The following is a 17875-nucleotide window of genomic DNA, read 5'->3' on the forward strand; positions in this document are numbered from 1 at the left end:
AGCGCCCTTTGGAACGGGAGCGGCTCCGCTTGGCGTCGCGCCGCCGCGTAGATGGTAAAACCCCTCAATTTTTCAAAAGTAGCGCCATTCTTAGATCGTTCCGCCAGCCCGCTCACCCGAGCGCGTCCTCCTCCACGCCTCCCGTCCGCAGCCTCCTCCGCTCCCCCATTAAACAATCAGTGTCACGTGGAAGCAGGCGCCGCGCTTTTGTATGTTTTTTTCTTTCCAGCGCGGACCAGGCGCCGCGCTTTTGTATATTTTTTCTTTCCAGCGCGCGCCGACCTTCATCGTTGGACCTGCTCGACGAAAGTACGGCAGAAGGACTGACGGAGTGCGTCAGCGTAATAGAATGTGCAGGGCCGAGAACATAATTGCGATGCCATGCTGCTGCGCCTTCGATTGCCGCAACAGACACAGCGAGGGCAAAAAGCTTTTTGCTTTGCCGTCCGGCGGGCGCTACGCAAAAAGAAGTGTGGAGTCGCAGGATCGGGCGGGCTGACTTCGAGGAAGTGGCAAAGAACGCACGGCTCAGTGAAGTAAGGGCCACGGCTACTCACAACCTCTTATTTCGAGCCTAGTTCACGCCTTCCGCTTCGAAAAAGTGTGTGTTCATGCTCTGCGTGGTTTTCAGCGCGTTGTTTGACTTTCTTTTTCGAATGTGCTCTCTTTGTTTCATGCAGTTTCGTCTTGCGGTGAAATGCACGCATCTGCAGCTGGCCTGTGACATAAAAGCGACTTTATTCATGGTGTGTTTTGAGCTCCGCCAGAAGTTGGCACATTCTCGACGCTTTTGCAAGGCTCACTATGACTTACGATGCAGTCTCTTAGCTTCGAATGTACGCCCGTATGTATTGATTTGGTTTGCGGTGATTAACGTTTTTAACGTTCGGAAGCGACTAAAGCTAGGAGGTTGTAGTGGATGGCTCCGGATAACTTTATCTAGCTCGCCTGGGGATGTTTAACGTGCACTTTGATCGTAGAGTCGTACGTGGGCCGGTAAATTCCTCGTTGGCGTTTCATAATACTCGCGCGCTAGCGCTGCTTTAGAAGTTGGCGCCTCGGCGCGATTGTATTTCTTCAATCAATTTTATTTACTAGTTGTAACAACTTGTCATTATTTCGTATTATTGACGGCGCCTCCAGGGCACCAAAGCGGCAACGGGAACACCAAAGCTAGAACCAGGGCTGCATGGGGCTCGCCGAAGTTGTGCATGCCAAGGGGGTATAAGATCGCGGACAGCCAATTTTGTATGCGAACATTCCCTGCGACGCCTACAATAGTGTGATGTTACGTGCTCTTCGGAGGCCTCCGTTAGCCATTACATGTGCCCTCCTGGAGCAGTACTTTTAAAAAAAGAAACAATATATCGTCACGATTACCAAAGCACCCCGCAATGAAAAAAACGGCCCTGTTGCCAGGCATTGCTGACCGCACACAGCCGGAATCTCTCACGCGCCAACCGAACGAAAGTGTCCTGCAGGTACGTGAATGAACCTACGAAACCACGTTCACATACTTTCACGCTGTCAACACCTGAAACTTTGGTAATTACGCGCGTGTTTGAGTACACCGCGTGCTTGCGTCGTGTTCCAGCAACACGAACTCTCAACGTCGCGCGCTTTACGCCTTAAATACGCCTTAAATAATGGTCATTTTCTCTATTTGTTCCGCAATTCCAAGACGAAATTCTAAAGGCCAGTTACCGACTGACGAAGAAAGATCTCGATTGAAAAAACTGCTCCGCAGTGCTCGCAAGAATTTTTCTGCGGATTTCCTCCCGTAGCGTGTTAGCCGTCGTCTGCTACGGCAGGCCCACCACCGGCGACGCTACCGTCAAGGCCGCGCCGAGCGGAGGAGGAGGGAAGTGAATGGCGCTACTTTGGAAGATTGAGGGGTTTTAGTAGATGGCGTCCTGGAGCGACCCCTTCCGAGGGTGCTGGCGACGCTGGTACATACGCTGGAGCAGTGATGCCATGGCTGCTGATTTATCAGTAGATCTACTGATTTTTAAAATTTTCTGCTGATTCAGTGATAAAGTGCTTGAATCTGCTGATTTTCTTGCTTTTCTACTGAAACGAAAGCGAAATCTGCGACTTTTTCAGTACAGGGAATAAATGGATAGATGGTTATAGAGGTTACAGAGGTTATATTAATGTAATGCCACCTAGCGAGAGAAAAAAAAAAACGTGGTTGGTTCCGAGGTTAACATACACTCCTGCGTTTCCAGACAAAAACGTGGCGCTACCTTTGAGCAAAGTGGGGAAAAGGCATAGAGTTTCTATGCTCTATGGGAAACGGTGAGGCGGTGAATTTGTGAAAGTGGATGCACTACCGAACTGCACAACCATAGAGAAACTCTATGTGCACAACTATGAAACGACCATCATCATCATCATCATTATCATGACCACCCTATTGTTATGTGCACTGCAGCACGGAGGCCTCTATGGAGGCCTCTCCCAGCGATCTCCAATTACCCCTGTCTGGTAGATACTATACTCTAAAGCTTTCAGGCACTAACTACCATCTGATGCCTTTGAATATGCCATCGGAGGGCTTCGCTGTTTTTAAATTCGTGCTTGACAATGGCTCTCTGGATCCCCGGGTTTTTCAAAAGTATCGCTAAGAATCTCGGGGTCAATTTTTTGTACTATTTCCTGGAAGCTACAATACTTCAACAGAGTACTAATATAAGCGCTGAATTCGTGGGCTCATAAACTGAGTGCAAAAATTGAAATTAAAAATCTACTGATTTCTACTGATTTTTCGCGAAAAAATCTACTACTATTTTTTAATGTGTCGTGGCAACACTGCGCTGGAGTCGCGTGACTGCATTCCTCGGGCCAGCTGCGTCTTCTCGGCACGCCGGTGGCGTTGGCGTCTTCTCCTTCTGACGATGTAGGGGACGTGAAACCTGTGTTTGCATACTCTGTCCGCAGTGGGATGAGGACCTTCGCATAGCGAACACTTTGGAATGCACTCATGATCGTCGGCTGGTGATTTCTGTCCGCACGTGCGGCACCACTTGCTGTTTGGATTAGGGCACACGTCGGCACGATGTCCTAAACCTCCGCAGCCGTAACAAACCTCCGTGTGTCTCCTGTATAGCGTGCAGCGAAACATGCTCGCGCCGCAAGACACATAACTGGGCACCTTCATACCCTTAAACAATACTACCACAGCCGTGGTGTTCTTGATTCTTTTGGCCTCGATGGCTCCTGGATTGCGGCGGTTCACGATTCTTGCTCGGAGTTGAGCCTCGTTGACATCCACGCCGACACCCCAGAAATGAAATAGAAACAGATTGGAATAGCTTTACGTTACATAGCCCTTGCATGACCAAAGTGGTCGGTGCCACTTTGTTTGAGGCAGCCAGACCGCCAATATTTTATCCTGGGGGCGTTACGCAAAAACGCTCGTGTACTTAGATATAGGTGCACAGTGAAGAACCCTAGCTGCTCAACATTAATTAGTGATTCCCACTACGGCATCCGTTATGATCATGTCATGGTTTAGGCACATAAAGCCCCGAATGTTGTTGAAGTTTAACAATAAGAGAGGAATGGAATCAAGCGATAGGAATCATTTCGTTATAACGGCCAAACTGGGTAGCACGATAGAAAATTCATCGACAGCTCGCAGCGTTGGAGTTGTATAATTCGTTCTTGCCTTACTATGCTATCTGCTATAGGCTGTTTGCTCCATTACAGGAGCGGGCACCATAAAGGAGAAAGTTGCGGGTTCGTTCTCCAGGAGCACGATGAATTCAGTTGCGTAGCTTTCTTTCCGAGGCTCCCGCCCGGAATTGGTGGGCGCTACATTTAGGGCTGAGAACCAGCTTGTCTCTTCATCAATCTATCTCCACTTGCGTATTTCCGCAGAACATGTTTATGCAAGGAAGTATGATGGAAGTTGTGGGAATCTGTGTCCCAAGCTTCTCATCGCTATACAAAATAGGGCGACGAAACAGGAACAATAACGAAGAAAGGACACACGCGATTTGTGTCATGCTTATAGCGTAAGATTAATAACCTTTCCGTTCCCGTTTTTCCGTTTCCGGAAAATTTCCGTTTTCCGCTTCGTTTTTTCGTTTCCTTTTCCGTACATTTTTCGTTTTATTGTACATGGAGGAGGAGGAAAAACGTTATTTGCTCCAATTGGTTAGGAATTGCACATGGAAATTACTGCAAAGGTGACAGGGCATAGCAAGTGCATGCGTCGCCAGGATAGCAGCTGGTTCGCGATATAGCGGAAGCCATTGCCGGCAACTTTGCCGCCATCCCTTATTTACAGCGATCGAGAACGAATGTTTTCTTCTGCGCGAAATAGAGGCTGTGCATCGACTAAATATATTGACTCGATAATTCAGAAATTTGACCGGATATGAAAATTTACTAACGTTAGCCGAAGAATTGACACATCTGGTGATTTATATGCGCAAGCTTTGCGAAAAAAAAAAGTTATACCGCGCAACTGGAATCGACACTTGTCTGTGACCAACACTTTGCCTCAGGTGACACATCAGTCATATCAAGTTCACTCGTACGCAATCGAACGCATCGCTGCAGAGGCAAAGGAACTTGTTAACGTTGTGTAATGCTGGTAGAAAATTCCTTTGCTTATTTGCAATCATGCCAGCAGCTCTGAAGAGGTGCTGGTATGGCGTTGGATTTTCCCTCCTCTGGCTCGAAGTGCAGCGCGCGTGGGGGTGTTCTGTCCTGAGACACGCACAGACGCCGTATTAGTCGGAAAACTTGACGCTGGACCTTTCGTTTGCTTCATTGCTGTTGAGCAAGCAAGGCGAAGGTGTACGTAGGTTACGACGCTTGCGTGGTTTTACTTGTGACTAGCCGTGTCCAGGTCTGGTGAGGCGCTTTTCAAGAAGTATATGGGAGGGCCCTCCTGTCGGCTGTTCCACGTAAGGTTGACACGACCCGCTGGCATGCAGCACGTTCATTGCGTTCTCAACCCTTGGTCGCGTCGCGTGCACAGTCTCCACGCTGCGACAAAAACGCACCGCGATTCGCGTCTTGAGCTACAAGAAACGCGCCCATCCCGTGGACAGACTCCACGCGCGCTGCGAACGCACTTCTCCCGTTAATACAACGAGCAAGAGCCAGAGGGCCCAATGAAGCGTTGGTTTTGAGTAGCGCGCGTGCTTTCGCCCCGTTGTGATGCCGCGTTCACGGATGCGTGGGCATCGCGTTATCTTTCACCCATTTACATCTAGAGCAGGATGCAAAACGTGTACTGCAAAAGTTACACTGAAACCACCATCATCTCTCTCTCTCTCTACAGTATACTTTATGTACGTATATGTTAATGAGACCCGTTTCATTTACTAAAGCGCTATTTCAACCATCGCACTGGAATGCCTGTGGGGTGTTTAACATGCGCGGTGAGAAGCCAAGGGCGCCGCGGCAATAGCTCCCGACAACCACCGCCCGCGGGCGGCTGCCCGACGGTCTACCGTTCCTGTGTCGCGTGTCTCGCGCACGATGACATTCGTTGCGCGCGCCCTGCTCGCAGAGTCCTTGCGTAGCGAGTGAACGAGGCGAGGAAATGGCGACACTGAAGCGGCGGCAGAGGTCGAAAGGAAGAAGGAGAGGTACAGCGCGAGAGGGAGGGACGCCACGAGGGCTGTTGCGATGCCGATAACGGCGGCGTCTCGCGCGGCATGCAAGACGAGCGCGCGCGCTGCGTCAGCGGGGCCGTTGTTTGTGTCGCGGCGCGCGCGCGCGCCCTGACTCAGCCCATTGGCAAATTCCGGCTGCACGCGTGCAGGGGTAGATGGCCGTGAAAACAAAAGCGCGGCTCGTTTCGACGGGCGATTTCCTGGCGCAAAATCGCGACAGCGCCTGCGAATACAGCCACTTCACAATGCTCCACCAAACCCCTGCTCGCCCTTGCTCCAATCCACATGTTTTTCTCTCGCCTTGCACACGAACGATTGATGGTGCCAACTGCCGTACGTCCGGCGAAGCGAAAAACAGAGCAATAAATCTTACCTGAGAACGAAAAAAAGAGAGATGGAAAGGTGCACAGTAAAGTTAAACTTATTTATATACCATCAACATGATGGCGACGCAGGTCTGCAGCGACGCGAAAGCCGCACCTGCATATTAGCGATCCACGCTATTTTACTGCGCGCTTGTTCTGATTCTCACCGATCGTTTCGTATGGTGACTTCTCCCTGCCCAAATAGGTGCGCATCTTGCGCCAACATTATTTCAACAAAGCGACAGATTTGGCAACTCCTGCTGCGCTGGCTTATCCGAACGCGAGCAACAAGATAAACTAAACGAGCTTGTGCGCGATGCATTTCAGTCGCCAGCAGTTCCCAATAATAAAGATTCGCGAAAAGTTTATTTTTCGTCTCCCTCGACAATGGCAGCAGCGGGCGTCAGCAGTCGTACAATAACCGTGAATAAGCAATCTTCTTGCTTAAAGGGACACTAAAGTGAAAAGTGATTTCTTCTGCATCAGTAAATCACCGTTCTACAACACCAAAAACACCACTCTTACAACGATAAGACGTTTGGTAAGCCAGAAAAAGCGCAAGAATGAAATGCGGGTGGCGACACCTACTTGAGTTCCCGCACCTGGGGGCTGTGACGTCTTGGATTTTGATGGCATATTCTAGGGCCTACTAATAATATATAGCGGTAGAGATTGACTACATTGTGTTCTGAAGGAACCAAATATTAAACACGCCAAGTTTCGGGAACCTTTATTCAGCCAACGCTGCCCAAATGCGAAAACAAACTTTGGAATCCCTGACGTCACGCTGACGTACCGGCGCTGGCGTTTAGGCGCGAAATTCAAATACTGATACTAGGACCTTCAATTTCTCATCTAATATTCAAACTATTTTCTTGAAATGACTGCCTGCCGGTTTCTCAAACAATGCTTTATTAGTCTAAACTGATTTGTTGTTTCCCTTTAGTGTCCCTTTAAATTCGACCAATTAACTTAATAATTATGATGTGATCAGTTTGATGTTGCACCGAGTTGAAGCCACGTACCATATTGCTGAACACCAACATGAGTAGGAGTATGACAATCTTCCTCCCGTTTCTGTTATAAGTAAAGATAAACGTCCAACTTAAATTTAAATTACCGACTCTGGAGCACGAGTGTCAGACCCGCTCAGCGCTGTAATCTGGTTCATTTGGTAGGAATCCTGCAACTAAGACCTGTTTCGATTACACCTGTCCCCAGATAGTACGATAAAATCCAGTTCTATTCCCCATGTTATTTTCTCGCAAAGCTGTGGAAATTTTGTGCATATGGCATTCTGCGGCTGACTACGCGTTCGTGGGTTCGGTTCCCGTTCGGTTCCCCCGTTCGGCCTTCTTACGGCGGCGGAATGCACATATGTTCATGTGCTAAAATTTAAGTGCGCAACTTAAATTTAACTCCGAGTGGTTAAAGTTATTCTGCAGCCGCAAAATATAGGGGCGTTCGTAGTCCCTGTGCTGCTTTGGGATGCTAAGATAGGTGAATACCTAAGAGAGTGGACAGAGAGACAGCCGCCGCCACCGCAGCTGTATCGGTAGAGCATCGCACGTATTATGCAGAGATCGCGAGCTCGGCTACCACCGGTGGCTAGTCGTACTTCCATCCATTTTGAAGTCCCTTTTCTTGTATTGACATGACGAAGCATATCGCAAATTTTAGGTTTCTACCTAAATATTTATCTATTTGGGAACAGTTAATTTCCCCTACGCTGTCCTCGGCTCCATTTTATGTTGACGTCATCATTGTGTGTGTGTGTGTGTGCGCGCGCGCGCGCGTAGTATTTCTGGTCACGGGGCTGCTCTCCTCCGAATCCGATTTCGTCGCACAGTGGTGGTGCATCGTTTACCCGCGTTGGAGCAGTGCGAATGGCGAATATGCAATTTAGTGGCGTAACCAGTCAGTATGCTGCCGGCATTCACAGTGCGACACATGTGATTAAGTCACAATACGTCGACACATTCCGCAAGCAAACTGGCACCGGCTCTCTCACTGCTTTCGTGCGCACGAGATGTGCGACACACACCGGAACGCCAAGGACGACACATGGGGAAAGATAAGCGGCTTTTGTTAAACACGGTCTTCCGCTCGCCATCTGTGTCGCTAGTGTTTCCGTGGATCCGGCAGGAACTTCTGTGGGGCACGCGCTCTTTCTCTCCCAGTCTCTCATGCAGATTCCAGTGACCCATAATAGCAGCTCTTTTCCGTTTCCGGGCCGCTTGTTTTCGAGCTGCTGCAGAATCTTCTACCCGGCGTTTTCAAAGAGAACGCATCCGATCCCGGCTGCTTCTTTTTGGGCTACTGCATTTTTTAACGCGATAGCGTTAAGGAGCTCGTGTCGCAGAAAAGCCGGTGTCGTCGGCGTCGGTGTCGGCGTCGGTGTCGGCGTCGGCGTTTGCGGCGTTGACCGTGAGCGATAAATCACGGCAGGCGCTTCATAAATAAAAAGCAACTTCCAAGATTGGCCCGGTGGGAATCGAACCAGGGTCTCCGGAGTGTGAGACGGAGACGCTACCACTCAGCCACAAGTTCGATGCTTCCAAGCGGTGCAAACGCGCCTCTAGTGAATGCTGTGTTGCCTTCAAAACGAGCCGTGGAAAGTTATACTGCGGTGTATATCGGTAATTATGAACATGTAACGTACAGAAGTCACAATTACACGAGTTGCGAAGTGCGTTTCCGCTGCATTTCTTCTGCGCTTTCCGCACACGCAGAGCCATCTTGCGGCAAACACAGAAGACCCCCTCCTCTCAATGTACGGCGCTGCCCCGACAGGAGGCGCGCCGCGCGCGCATTGGGACCGCTGCCAGGCGCGTCGCGGGACTCCCTCTCCCCTGACGACGCTTCGCCGTGCTCCCGGTCCTTTCTTTAGATTACTATCTATCTCTCTGCCCGTGCCGATCGCGACGTTTGGCTGGCGTAGATCGTTTCCCCTCCGAGACACCGAGTTCTTTGGTTCGTTCCGTTCGCTCAGGCGCACGTTTCGTTGCCGCGCCGAACGCTGCGTTGCTCGACGCTCACCGCGTGATAGGTGGGCGCTAAGTCCGATGCGGGGCGCATCGTAAGTGATCGCTGTGCCGTAGCGCATTGTCTTATACCCCTTGGCGGGTCGACGGGAACGCTGTCGCGTCCCACTCTTGAAGGCGAAGCTTAAGCGTCCTCCAATTTTTGCTTTCAGTGAGACGATGCAAAGGTCCCTGCGGCGGCTCTCCATCTTCCCCTTGTCCAATGGCGGGCGTCTTCTATTTATGTGGCGGCGCACTGCACTAATACAGGAAAGGCGTAACGCGATACTCTTCTTATACCTACATTTGCCTCTGGTCTCACCACCCACAGCCGCTGCTACTTTTTTTCTTTTCTGCTGCGCGAAATTCTGCGCTGCCAGGAAAATCCGCTCAGCCGACAGCGTCACGTTCAGCCCATTTCAGAGTTTATAACCCTTGGTCACAGTCGTAGGCGGAAGCAGAGTAATGGTTAGAACGCTCTGCTTGAATACACATGTGTGCTTTTTATAGCGCAATTACATGGATACTCGAGGCGCCGCGTCGCCGTGATGTTCTGCATAAAGTCCACGGGCGATAACACCATCGCCGCGCGCCGTATGCGGTTATGTGCGAGTGAAAGCGTACGGGGGTGAGCCGACGATCTCGCGCGCGCAAGGGAGGAAAGCGGGGCGGAAGCGCGCCGTATTCCGTCGTCCGCAAGGAACCGTGGGGCGGGGGTTTACTCCGGCAGCAACTGTGTATCTGCTTTGTAAAGCGATCCGCTTTTGAGACGGAGTCTGGGTGGGCCGACGACTCGTAGCTTTCCGTGTGCTGCGTTCTGGCCGCTCAGTTTGGCCGCTCAGTTCTGGCCGCTCAACGTGCGGCACATGAGGTGGGGCTCGCCAACTTGTCTGAAGGGTCCGGGAACGTGTTAGACGCACCCTTGGGCACCATAATTGGAATGCGACGGTGATTGGATGTGGTCGGGGAACTCGAGTGATGCCAGGAAAAGGGTCCGTATCCAACAACGTGCAAGGTACGCGAGTTCTTTTGTGAGGAGCGATACCGAGGACAGAGGACACGCTCACGCACATAGCGCCTTTCTTGTAGATGCAGAAGGCCTCATGTACCTCATATACCTCATGTGCACGCAGGTCACCACAGCACCTTAATATTTTGCATTTGTCAAACAGTGAGCGACAACTACAACGGGAGCTATGCATGGCTAGGTGGCTGCCAACCCCCCCCCCCCCCCCTTTTTTTTCCATTAAATTTGAAATTCTCTGAGGCGGTCATTAAGACAACGGCCAGTGTGGTCGGTTTTGCAACGACCGCACGAGAGGGGGATCACGTACACTACGTTGTGGGAGCAATCAAAAGGCTTTTTAGTGTGTTTCTTATCACACGTGCGGGGCCCCGCGTCTTCCCTAATCAGTTTTTGCCACATACTGGCGAATTTTATAGAGGGATTCGAACTTCCGACTATGGCAACCGAGCATTCGACATAGCTCAGTCAGATAATCTCATAGGCGGCGAGGATACCTTATCGCCGACAAGTACAGCCCAGGGGGCCCTACGTGGCTAAAAACTGCCTTGATTTATCCGCGATAGATGTGTCATTCTGATCGCGATGGGTAACTCAATATAGAACGATTTCTAAACGGATCTGGCCTCGTAGTTCCGGAATACGACGTGCGCAGACGGCCGTGAACTCGGCTAGGCAAACCTTAAAGGCGTACGGACGACCATTCGCAGTTGCCAATATATGCTCGTGATCTACAGGATCGAGTACAAACGGAAACCCGCGATAACGAATATAAGTGCAAATGTAGAAGAAATAATTGGACGCAAACTACGCCTTTTCTTTTACTTGATGAAAATCTGTATGTGAACTTTGCAACTGTTGACGTCATGTTATTTATTTCTTATTGTTTGCGTGCTAAACCTTCTCATCACTTTTTCTCTTCCTTTAGCGCTGCGATTTTTTGGGGGGAGGGGCGGAGAGGGGGGGGGGGTTTGATTAGAAAGTCAGCGCGAGGCATGTCGGTAGAGTCAGTTTAAGTCCATCTAGTATATATCAAATGCTTGAAAACATGCTTGAATTCTCCACGGTATACGGGTTTCTGTGATCGCGGCAGGTGGCACGGCATAGTATTTCTCAATGGTTCTAACATCGTGGTTTCGTAGTCTCGCGTACGCAAGCTCCCATGCACGTGGCTTAATACACGATATACACGGCCGATACACGGCGACACGATATATTTTTGGTGAATTGAACGGTACTTAAAAGTAGTGTGGAAAAAAAAAAGAAAATTAGAAAATGAAAAAAACTTTCAGCGCTCACAGCGAATTCACTAGTCGCGTCTGGAGGCAGGTACACCAATCAATTCACGGTCTCGGCTGCCTGCCTCATGCATCGGAGAAGTCTTTCCCAACGAGGTGGAACTGATATTGAATCGCCGCCCAAGGCTGAGATGTGGGATGTGAGGAGAGTGCATTGACTGAAACTTTCGCTCACAGGCAAACTCTCAGTGGCGAGACGGGCCGCCAAACAATAGTTCTGAGCAGCGCGTAAAATAGGCGACCTTGGAAGCCGCCTTGCTCTATGGTTGGAAAGCGCTTATACGACGCCTCCTTTAAGCTACAGCGTAAGCTTCTGCCTACGATCAGCTAGACTCTCTGAGGACTCCTTGAGGAACTATATGACATTGTTTGGGATATCATCGGCCTTCGTTAGATTAGAAGAACTGGTGAGGCTTATACATTGCGGAATAACTGGCATATCTTCTGCTTAGAGGTCTCCTAGATAAGAAGCAATACGGAGTACGATTCCAAATCCATAAGGACATAGTGGGCAAAATTGATGAATTCTACAGCGTTAATGGGAAGGTAGCTGTAGTCGTAATAGAACTTAATAAGAGGTATAGATTAAAGGTAGTACAAGCCTACGCTCCAACCTCCAGTCATGAAGAGGAGGAAGTAAATCAGTTTTATGAAGATGTTGAATTAGCGAAGAGAAAATTGCAAACTCAATATACGGTAGTAATGGGCGACTTCAATGCAAAAGTGGAGAAAAGGCAGGCTGGTCAACAAGCAATTGGCAACTACGGCGTCGATTCTAGGAACGCTAGAGGAGAGATGCTGGTAAAATTCGAAGAAAGAAATAAGCTTCGAATAATGAACGCTTTTTTTCAGGAGGCGCAGGAACCGGAAGTGGACCTGGAAAAGCCCTAGTGGTAAAACAAGAAATGTAATTGACTTAATACTTTCTGCTGATCCTAGTATACAGCAGGATTTAGGAGTGATAGGTAGGGTAAACTGCAGTGATCATAGGTTAGTGAGGGCTATGATTCACCTCAATTTGAACAGAGAAAGAGGAAAATTGGTCAAGAAAAACAGGTCGACTTAGAGGCAGTAAGAGTAAAAGCAGACAAATTTAGGCTCGTACTTGCAAACAAATATGCAGCCTTAGAACAGAGAGATGATGATGATGACATAGAAGTGATGAATGAAACCATAACGAGGATGGCTTCAGAGGCAGCAATTGAAGTGGGAGGCAAGGCATTAATGCAACCAGTAGGCAAGCTCTCCCAAGTAACAACGTACCAATAAAGAAACGACAAAAATGAAAGTGTCCAACTCCAGAGATAAGATAGAAATCGCGGAACTGTCAGAGCTGATCAGCAAGGCAAAAATAAGTGATATTCGAAACTATAAGGTGGGAGAGAGACTGAAGAAGCCGTGAAAAATGGACACAGCTTGAAATCAGTGAGAAAGAGACTTGGCATAAGACCAACCAAGATATATGCACTGAAAGACAAACAGGGTAATATCATCAGCAATATCGAAGACATAATGAAGGAAGCCGAAAATTCTATACTGACCTGTACAATACTCAGAGGAGTCGGGATACCCCCATTAGAAACAGTAATGAACAGGATGCAGAAACTCCTTCCGTAACTAGCGATGAAGTCAGAAGGGCCTTGCAAGACACGAAAAAAGAAATAACGGTAGGTGAAGATGGAATAGCAGTCGATTTAATAAAAGATGGAGGGGACATCTGGCGGTGAGCGCTATGCATGAAGGCGAGCTTTCTGGTAGAAACGCGGCCTCTTGCGTGGGCCGCAATGGATGCATGGATGGATGGATGGATGGATGGATGGATGGATGGATGGATGGATGGATGGATGGGTGCTATGAGCGTCCCCTTTGGGACGGAGTGGTGGGTTTCGCCATCAACCTTTTGTTACTATAGTGTCTAATGTCCTACCTATGTTAAAAAAAAAGGAAAATGAAAAGAAAAAAACCTACGATGAATTCCCATAACCAAACTTTCTGGACCCCTATTGTGAACTTTGTTTTTGCGCGCCTTCGTTGTTTGTCGTTTCCTTACTTTTCCTCCACAAATCTTCCGATCGCCTCTTACTAATCTCTATTGCGCACATGTTTACTTTTCCCCTGCTCTCGCTGAACCCAAGAGCTTCAAGGAAGCCAGAAGTGGCTAAATCGACCGCTGGGCAGATATCTTCACATTCTAATAAAACATGATCCATCGTTGCCCTAGCTTTGCCGCAGCAAGCACATGCTTCTTCTTCGTTCTTAATACTAGCTTTATAAGTGCGTGTTCTAAGGCACCCTGATCCCGCTTCGAAAAGTAGAGAGCTTGTTTTTTTTCCTGATTTCAACATTTCCTCTTAAGTAGTTACTTATAGCAGGATTTTTTTCCATAGCCGCCACCCTTGAGATCATCTCAGCATCTCTGATTATCCGCTTGACGTGCTTAATTTGTTGCTGTGTTGCCCACCCTACAAGCCGCGTACTTCCTTGTAAGCTTCCTAGTTCTTGTGCTCCAATGGGAATCATTGTTTTTCCTGTACAAATACCTCAACACCCTCCCAGCCTATTTATTTCTTCCATATGTCTCAGTTGTTCTTCATAATCAATTTTACTGTGAGCTCTCCTCAATTAAAAACTAGTCCAGCCCATATCACCCCTGCACAGCTTCACTTGTAGTCTTCCCGTGACTGCCCAATGATAGACGTCCCACTGACCTTTGGTTCCCATCTATTCCTGATTGTACCCCTTGATTTCCAGCAAACAGCCGCACTTCGAAATGCGAGTCCTGGAAACCTTACACTTCTACACATACCCCGGAGCACCTCATACCTATTGTATCCCCATAGCGCTGTGTGTCTCATTAGGGCTGCTTTTCTCTTCCCCTTTAGTGTTATTATTTTTTACAGTGTATTCTTATATCTATTGCTTTCGTTTATTCATGTACCAAGGTATTTATATTCTTTCACGCGATGTATTTCCTGGCCCTGTATTGGGACTCTCTGTTCACTGTTTTCATTGAATATCATAATATCTGATTTTTAATGCTAAATTTCAGATCTAAATTCTCAACTTCCTGTTCACAGATATTAGCCAGACGTTGCATATCACTTCGCTTGTTAGCTAGCAACACAAGGTCGTCCACATAAAAGCAACCTGGAAGCTACTGCTCTACTACTGTACCCGCCTGTTTGTATGAGAGATTAAAACCGATATTACTTCCCTCATGCCCCCTTTCAATCCTCACCATGTACAGCATGAACAGCGGTGGGGTTAAAGGGCACCCCTGCCTCAGTCCCTTGTTGATATCAACTTTCTCGTCGCTACCCGTCGCTTACCATTCAACGCAAAGGGTATTTTCTTGGTAAATCTCTTTCAAAAGCTATATACAATCGTCGCCTAAGCCTTCCCCTTCCAGAATGTCCCACATAATCTTGCGGTCTCCGTTGTCATACGCTGTTGTAATGTCTAAAAAGGCCACATGTAAAGGTCTGCTTTCTACTCTTGATATTTCAATACACTGAGTAAGAACAAATAAGTTATCATCCAGACGCCTACCTATTCTGAAGCCATCCTGAAGTTCTCCGAAAATGCGATTTTTCTCTGCCAGTGCTTGCGGCTTTAATTTGATTGCCTGCATTGCTGACCTGTATATTACCGAAGTAATATGGTCAACGGTCTATATGAGTGAATTCTATCTCCCCCTTACCTCTATAAATTAAATTATTTCTACCTTGGCACCAACTTTTTTGTATTCGTCTATATTTTAAAGCTTTTTCTATTGTTTCCAACAGAGCTTCCTTTTTTTTTTGGCCCTGGTTCATTATACAGCCTAAGGGGAACCTCGTCTAGCCCTGTGGCTGTGCGCTTAGAAATTTTCTCTTCGGCTTTCTTGGAGTTGAAATTTATCAGCATGAGCCCCTTTACATCTGGTTCTCTTTCATTTTTCCCCTAAAATACAACCTCGTCATTGCCGTGGAAAGGTTCGGTTGTTATTTTTCGGATGCATTTAATTGCCGCGTCCCCTTCCAGTTTCCATCTTCGTCTAGGATATGTTGTGTTGTTGTTGACTTCCTGCCTAATAAATTTATGTGGTTCCAATATATTTTAGGTGCGGCCTTTTTTTTTCTCACGTATTTCTGACAACCAATGTTCACTTTTACCTTTTATCTTTGCTTGCACCAGTATTTGAAGCATACATTTTTTCTCCAGGTGTATTTCCCATTTTCTGTCTGCTTCATCCTGCGGTAACTGAGCTTTTTTTTTGCCCACCTGTGCTCTCAGGATGCTTTCTGTCGTTCGGCGACCGCTTCTCGTATGTCCCTGTTCCACCAGCTTTTCGGTTTCTTTGTTCCTTTACAACGAGCATGTTGCTTCTCTTTCCCCATTTCTGTCGTTATTATCCTTAAAAGCTTATTGTATCCCCACTCTTTGCATGGCCCTTTGCCAAGTACTTCCTCGACTCTTGTGACTATATTTCTTATTTGTTCAGCGTTCAAATTTGGACTGGCCACTTGGTGCTTTTTGCTCTCTTTCCCAACCACATATTCCATTTTCAAAATGATGAGTTTATGGTCACTCCCTACGCTGCTATACTCTTCCTCGTTAATGACCCTTTGTCTCAGCTTATCATGAATTTCTTCTGTCATCTGACAGTAATAAATGGTTGATTGACGGTTTCCCAATACCCATGGGGACTGCCCGACACACTGAAGCCCTGTATTCACGATAACGGGATTATGTTGCTCACAAAGATCTAGCATTGACTTCCCGTTGTTGTCTGTATAGCCATCTAGATCCTGTATGGAGGCATTCATCTCACCTAATAGAATAATTTCTGCATCATTCCCGAAACACTTAACACCAGCATTTATGCATTTCACTAACTCTTGATACGGTTTGCAATTATTTCCAGCCCACTAATACGCCACGCCAGGCCAAGTTTTCTTTCCACTCATAGTACAGGATAACCGAAAATACTCTTGACATATTGAATTTACTCTTTTCCATTTGGCTCCCTTATGGATGAGCATTCCGACTTCTCCTCTATTTCTTTCCAATTTAGTTCTGTTGCACGTTTCCCAAACATAATTCTCAATCACAGGCGGCTCTTCCGAGCATCTAAGTTGAGTTTCTGTAACCGCATATACCCCTATTTGTTCTCTATTTAACTGCACCTCAATCTCTACCCACTTTTCCTTTATTTTCCGCCCTGCACGTTTATGTGTCCTACCGCATGACAAGCTCTCTTGTTTTCCTCCTTTTTCTGCTATTGACGGCGTTGCTATTCTGAGGTTCCTACCTACACTGGCCTCTTGAGCGCCCGTGGGCCCTTCAAAAAGCAAGCGCGCGACCAGCAAGTCGTCAGCCCAATTCTCCTCCAAGCCTGGGATTGAAGTGGATCCCGTCTCGTTGAAAACAACCACGCCTTCTCACTTCCCTGTTTACTTCTGCAACCTCGATACCTTTCTCTCGGCTCGTTGTCCAACTAGTCTCATTATCAGCCACGATGGCTGCTTGTACGTTCCTGTCACATACAATTAAAGTTTCTTGTCTGTCTGTCTGTCTGTCACATACAGGCACATCCGGCAGCGTGCACTCCACCATCTGTACCTGAGGGGACACCTCGCGCAAGTCGTCCACCGCCTTCGCCAAGAGCTGGGCTAATCATGTCCCTTTCGTGCTTACGGCGTCATTCAGCCCATCTGCTACTATGACAAGTTGCGCACGTGGGCATTTCCCTCGAGCTTTGCTTTTGCGCGCTCTATGACAGCGCCCAATGCCCGCCCGGGAAATGTCCCTACCACAACTCCTTTATCGACTTTCACCCTCTTCACAATTGCTTTTGAGCACCTAGCCAGGTTTGAGTTGCCGGTGATAATCACCCTTTCACTCTTTCCTACTTCCGATTCCCTCTTCCTGCTTCCCTTTGTTTTCCTTTCCCGTGTGATTCGAACTTGACAAAGGGAATTGAGACCTGCGATGTTGCTTTTCCTTTGCGGCCGCCTCAAGGTGGGCGCAGCTGTTTCGAGCAACCGCCTCCAGACGTTGCACGCATTCCCCGTGCTTTGCTGACATTCCTTCTACTGTCACGTCGGGGGGCTGCGTACTATTGTCACGACTATACTCGTTCACGATGGCGACCTTGTTCACCTTTTCTTCGGCTGCTTGAAGTCGTTTTTTCCACCGCCTTCCGTTCGTGACGATCCATATTTAGCTAGTTCTTGAGCTCCTCGACCTGTTTCACAAACAAGCTCATCCTGGGAATACTGCATTTTCTCTAGCCTAGCGTCGCCATCACAGTGTATACCGATTGACTCGATTTCTTCTCCATTCTCATCCGTCCCCTCGTCTACCCTAGAGCCACACCCGCACACTGCACGCTTTACCATCTTTCTCGCCATGTGTTGGAACATGAACATGGAACATGAATCCCGAGTTCAACAAGGGAAGAAGAGCGGCGAGGGCCAAGGCTCTCATCGACCAGCATGCCAACGACGAACACGCGCGGTACGTGGACGCGGCCGAATACCAACGG

General features: G+C 48.2%; 1 protein-coding gene across 4 annotated transcripts in view; it reads left to right on the forward strand.

The window, feature by feature from the left end:
• The first annotated feature begins 305 nt into the window (after positions 1-305).
• LOC135915709 (Na(+)/citrate cotransporter-like) overlaps positions 306-17875 on the forward strand; it is a 212088-nt gene continuing 194518 nt past the window's right edge. For all 4 annotated transcript variants that reach the window (XM_070528569.1, XM_070528571.1, XM_070528570.1 and 1 more), the window contains exon 1: positions 306-536. In XM_070528569.1, coding sequence (XP_070384670.1) covers positions 382-536 — 155 coding nt within the window. In that variant the 5' untranslated portion in view covers positions 306-381. The remainder of the gene's footprint in view (positions 537-17875) is intronic.

The sequence above is a fragment of the Dermacentor albipictus genome, unplaced genomic scaffold (assembly GCF_038994185.2).
Source record: "Dermacentor albipictus isolate Rhodes 1998 colony unplaced genomic scaffold, USDA_Dalb.pri_finalv2 scaffold_13, whole genome shotgun sequence".
Lineage (NCBI taxonomy): Eukaryota > Metazoa > Arthropoda > Arachnida > Ixodida > Ixodidae > Dermacentor > Dermacentor albipictus.